Below are 6000 nucleotides of genomic sequence, written 5' to 3' on the forward strand. Positions count from 1 at the left end.
GGTTAGTGTCTTATTTAAAGAGGTGAGAGGAAGCTGGAGAAAACCCACACGGACACGGGGAGAAAATACAAACTCTGCACAGACAGGACTCAAACCTGGAACCGTCTTGCTGTGAGGCAGCAGGGCTATCAATCTGTGAGGTCCCAGGTCCCCTGATTAAATCAATGAATTAATTTAAATCTTTTTTTTTTTTTTTTGCAAGTTAGAGATGTGTCTGTGATTTACAGTCTGGAGTAACCGCCTGACTCACTTGTCGTCCTATTAATCCGTTCAGCTGCCCTTAAATTTCTGCCATTCAACACGTCACGATGGTAAAAGCCCGTTTCAGATTCTTCTGGCCTGCTGCTGTTTCATAGTGATGTTAGGTGCAGCTCACAGAGATGTGAACCAGATAGGGAGGTCAGTGTCAGCCACAGGTCGGGTCACGATGTGGTCATAAAAAGGAATGTTTCCTGTCATCTAAACAAGTCCAGGGCTCGGCCATCCATCAAACTGATGGTGATGTGTTGGATTTCGAAACCTGAAAAAAAACACCTACATTCATGAAACTATAGAAAAGCACTCAGAACACAAACCTTCGACAAGGCATAATAAATAAATAAATAACCCGTTCATGTATTTAAAAGTTCCAGATGGTGATTTGGATCATCATGAAAAGGTAATAAGATGTTCTTGCTAATAAGACAAGCAGGATGTGCCTGAAGCATCTCATGCCAGACAATAATCTGATATCCAACTAATAACACACACACACACACACACACACACACACACACACAAATATTTAGATTGCCACAAATGCACACATTTACTACGGCGTCGCCATGGGACTGCAGGCTGACGACAGCGGAGTGGGCCTGGATAAACAGTCTATGCTGCTAATGGCATTTTAGAGGAAACAGCTGCAGGGTCAAGAAGGCAAATAAACAGTCCTCAAACTATGCATGATTCTCACTTCTGGGGAATCCAGAAGGATTCTGCACAGCATCAATGATCGACATTACAGTAAAACGTTTACTGTTGACCCGGTTTGACATGATGACTGAACGTTAGGGTTGTAATTAAAGACAAACTGTTATCTATTAATTTACAGATTACGCCATTGTTTTATTGAGACAGCAGTAACTAATGATTGAGTGTTTCCCCCTCAAATAACTTGCGGTCTTTAATAAAGAGAAAAAAAAGGTGAATAATAATAAGAAAACAGATAAACTAGCCCAATATTAATGAGACAACTTTTGGTGTGTGCCTCATAACTGGTGTTTCTATCATCAGGATATGTTTGTCTAGACTGCAGACAAATAAATTTATAAAGATTTTACTGCAAAGCAAAAAAATATTTTATGCAGAAAATAAAAACACCTTTGCTCCATTTGTCCTACAGGGCCCGGATCAGTGAAGCCCTTTTTCTCTTTGGTTGCAGAACATCCTCCTGTGAGGACACAGTGGAATGCAGTCAATCACATGAAACCATGCTGTGACAAATAAGTGCTTCTCTGAGCCAGTAGGGAAAGGCCACGGGAGTCATGTGACCCACGCCGTGGCTCTAAGTCTAAATGGTCTGTCTGGCAGGGGGGAAGACAGCCAAGCAGCCATGCACCAAAGTAATACAACCCTTCTACATGAGGCTCAATGAAATGTTATTGATCTACCAGGGGAATACATTGCACCACGGAAGAGCTGTTGATTAAAAGTATACAGAATGCTTTGTACCTTCAAAAAAATCAAGACAAAAGGTTAAGAACCATTCTATGTTTTTAACCTTGGAAAACAACTTAATTTTCCAGAACACATTGGATTTCCTGAAACCCCCCATTCCCTCTTTGTGGTTTCCATCCTGAAACCGACCGCTCTCCTCGATGAGACATGAACTGCTGTGGACAGAAGCAGCTTCAGACATTAGCTCCCAAGCCGAGAGGTGGATACAGGATCCCTCTAAAACCCTGGCAGACATTTGGCTTTAATCAGTGGGAGCACCTCTGTTGCAGCCAAGTGTGTGTAGTGCTGCCTTCATTAGCCAAAATGCACTGGTCTTTTCCAGCTCTTCAATTTGAACAACTATAGTTTACAGCACATGTCAAACTCAAGTAAACAACATCATCCGTACATCCATTAACGTTTTCTTTTCGTTTCAGCATGAAGCCGTGAATCCTCAAAACCCTGCCAAGTCAACTGAAATCTATTTCACGGAAAAGTCAACACATTTGATTCACACAGACTCTTAAAAAAAAAAGTGCGTTTATGCTCAGTTTGTATTTAATCTGTCGGGTTTTCCGCTTTTACAAGATTTGATTGATGACACAGACGTGATTCTGCCTGCTGCGTTTCAGGTTTGATGACATATAGGCGCTTTCGCTGCCTTCGGCACTGCATCAGCCAACAGGGAGCCTCAACACATCTTCTCTCACACCAGCCCTGATATTCTTGGCAAGCTGATAATCACCAAACACAAAGAATAGCACACACACACACACACATATTAATCATTTCATGGATGCCTAGAGTTGGATCCAGACACCTCTGTGCCAAGCCTGGCTCACCCCAGTTTACAAAGCAGAGCAGCGTTTTTTATTAGTGACTTTTAAAGTGTCTGCTCCTCCCCTGCAGCCGTTTAATTGGGAATCAGGGTCAGACCACTTCTGAGTTAAGTAACACTGCAACCCCAGTGGTGCAGGGAAAAGTTAAGGTAGCCAGAATGGCAACACGGTGGCAATCCAGGCGTTTGCAGTGGAGGACGGATCCGTTTCCACTCAAATGGCCACTCTACATCTCCAGCATGCAGAGGTTTAAAAGATTGTGCAAAGTGAACTTCTGGAAAGAGTCTTGTCCTCGTGCCCAAACATAAAACTGTACATTTCTCTCATGAAGATGAAACGAACTGCAGTTGGAGCAGATCGTGGATTTAATCGACACCAGCCCATCGCACAAACACACCTCTATTTTAATAGAAGCCAAGGCAGCGGTTTCCATCCGAAGAGGACTGTACTTCAGCCACAAGCCGACAGCTGCCTTGTAATCAAACCAATGTGCTCACACAGTGGAATCGTGCATGTGTCAGACTTTGGCAAGAAAATTCCAGAGGATGCTAACAAAATCAGCAGGCTTCAGAGGCCACGCTGACCTCCTGTCACTGTGCGCAGCATGCTGGGAGACATGGGGGGGGGGTGCTCCAAACAAAATGACGGTGTTCGTGAGCTATGTGCCCCAATCCCCAAGACAAATAAACTCAATCAGCAAACGAGAAAGCTGCCTCCACTTTTACTTTGGTGCAATTAAAATAGATTGTGTGCCAAGCTCTGGCTTGTGAGTTTGTGAATCCTAAGGTTGATGGCTCCAAATGCCAAATAAAATATTTACCTGGCTAAATGTCGGGTGAGCTGGGGACAGGTAGGGTGTAGAGAACAGTCGGTGACTGTGGAGCCTCCTCTAACAGGACCGATGGCAGCATAATGCCAAGGCCTGTCTGAAGGAGGGTGTGTGTCACTGGAATGTCAAATACTGCAGGAATGTTATTTATTTTCACAAACACCACCAAGTACCCCCATAAGAGCCCACATGTGAGGGTACCCTACCCACACATAGACACACATAGGATTCAGCCCCTAATGTTCATTTCTACTCACTAATTGGTCTGATGTGCCCCGAATGGTCCGACCAATGAAGCGCTCCAGCTCCGCTTCTCTTTACCTTTTGGCAAGATCAACATCAGAGTTTCTCGTTCTTGATTTTGCTGCAATGTACTCAGTTCATAAAAGATGTCAACACAGCAGGAGCCACGGAACAATACAGGGGCAAATTAAGATCCGCTGCTGCATCCGCTTTGGATTCTGCTTTGTTCCCATTTTAGTCTCTGGACAGATGTTCTAATTTTGCAGCTGGTTGAGGGTCTGTGTATAAGAATGTCTCTGGGCCCTGCGTCTAGACAGGAGCGTGCACTTTTACAAGAAGATGGAATCAGCCCTGGGTGTTCCCCTGCTGATTCACGAAAATGGAGAAACCACTGGGCTGCAGACGGTGACAGGACGGATTTACTTCCTACCACTTCTGAGCAGTGGAAGCTGTGTGTCATCACCCTGGTATTTTTTTTAGGTGATCTGCAGAGGCCGATGACGTCAGCCGTGAATTCATCGTTTGAAGGTGCTTTGACACACTTGCAGCAACAAGAATGTAAAAGGTTGGAGCTTCCGAAATAAAAAAAGATTGTTCAAAATAAAACGAGGCGACATGAAAATGAAGCAGAGCTGTAAATAAAAGGACTGAACGTGCAGAGCCATCCCAGTACAGCCCACCTGTTGCACTGGGATGACTCCAGCCATTGATCTACCAGTAGGTAAATCTAATAGCAACACCACAGTCGTCTTTGATGTTTGTTTTAATAGATACATGCAGTGCATGTTATGTATCAATGTGTTGCACGTTACTGACACAAAGCTTTAGCTTGATATTCATATATTATTATTAACATAATTACTCTAATAATCAAACGCATTGTCATATTGTAAATCATCCATAGTAATATTATGGTTTGCGACATTAATTCACTGCATAAAGCAAATGCCCAGGAGGACATCTGAAAGTTGTCCCAGTTCCTCAGGAGCAGGATTACTGCTGGGGGACACACCAACTCCTGGTGATTGTGTTTTTAGTATTGATTTCCTCGAGATGATGATTAAAACTTAATAATGGAGAAAACATGGGCGTTTTTATTATGACACAGCAAAGCAAATTACCCCCCCCCCCAAAAAAAAAACAGTTGTGCTGTATATACTTATATATCAATCTCTGAACCTGACAACAGCATTGCAACGTCCCATACGCAGTGTGTCCCATATGCAGTGTGTCCCTTACGCAGTTTGTCCCATATTAAATGCAGTGTGTCCCTTACGCAGTGTGTCCCATATGCAGTGTGTCCCATACGCAGTGTGTCCCATACGCAGTGTGTCCCATATTATACGCAGTGTGTCCCATACGCAGCGTGTCCCATACGCAGTGTGTCCCATATGCAGTGTGTCCCATACGCAGTGTGTCCCATATTATACGCAGTGTGTCCCATACGCAGCGTGTCCCATATTATACGCAGCGTGTCCCATACGCAGTGTGTCCCATATGCAGTGTCCCTTACGCAGTGTGTCCCTTACGCAGTGTGTCCTATCATGGACATGATAGGGTCTCTGATGTCTTTGCATACGGCCAGCAGCAGACCAGAACCAGTTTGACCCCCCCCCCTTACCTTCTGATAAGCCAGCTGCAGGTAGTTGTACGGGATTCTCCTGTTGAAGTCCTGCACCACATCCTCACTGACTTTGTGCAGAGACTGCGAGCCGAGCTTCTCCTCGATGCATCGGTTCATGCACGCCGCTCTCCGCAGGACCACGTCGGTGAAGCCGAGCTCCGAGAAGGTCTCCTCCAACGGATGCTGGTCCTGGCAGCGCAGCCGGCAGCGCACTCTGGCGCGCCGGACCTCCTGGAAGCTGCTGAGCGCGCCCTCCATGTAGCGCACCACGTCGTTATAGTCTCCGTTGTGAAACGCCCTCACCGCAGTGTCATATAAAAGGTCGTAAGGCTCCAGAAAGGCTGCGCAGGTTGACACCAAGACGACTGACCAGACAGCAGCCAGCGGAAGGTTTCGATCCATCCTCCGCTTCGGTTCGTGAGGAGCGACGGGCGGAACTACGCTCAGCTCAGCCGCGTTTCAGAGCCCATGTAAAAGCTCCAGAACCGAACCTGGACGGAAATAATGCTGCTTTAAGGGGACAAACATTTTCTTATGACCCCCTCTCCGGCTCTTCTAACTCCGCCCCTCCAACGAGTCACTGAATGGGTAGAAAACAATCACAGCCTTGCGCGCCTCAGTGACGCGCGGATCCACAGGGGGCCTGCGGGGAGTCCCGTGGATCGCCTCACAACCAATGATCCCTCTAATATTGTTCATGCATCTGAGCAAACACACAAACTCCCTGAGCAGTCCCTTGGACACCTTTGAGCAACATTATAATAATA

At 45.7% G+C, this 6000-nt stretch overlaps 1 protein-coding gene across 1 annotated transcript in view; it reads right to left on the reverse strand.

Moving 5' to 3' along the window:
• Positions 1–5635, reverse strand: part of p3h2 (prolyl 3-hydroxylase 2) — a 41389-nt gene extending 35754 nt beyond the window's left edge. The window contains exon 1 of the mRNA XM_068743633.1: positions 5231–5635. Within this exon, the coding sequence (XP_068599734.1) occupies positions 5231–5635 (405 nt within the window). The remainder of the gene's footprint in view (positions 1–5230) is intronic.
• Between the last annotated feature and the right edge of the window lie 365 nt (positions 5636–6000).

This window comes from Brachionichthys hirsutus, chromosome 9 (genome assembly GCF_040956055.1).
Source record: "Brachionichthys hirsutus isolate HB-005 chromosome 9, CSIRO-AGI_Bhir_v1, whole genome shotgun sequence".
NCBI classification, from domain to species: domain Eukaryota; kingdom Metazoa; phylum Chordata; class Actinopteri; order Lophiiformes; family Brachionichthyidae; genus Brachionichthys; species Brachionichthys hirsutus.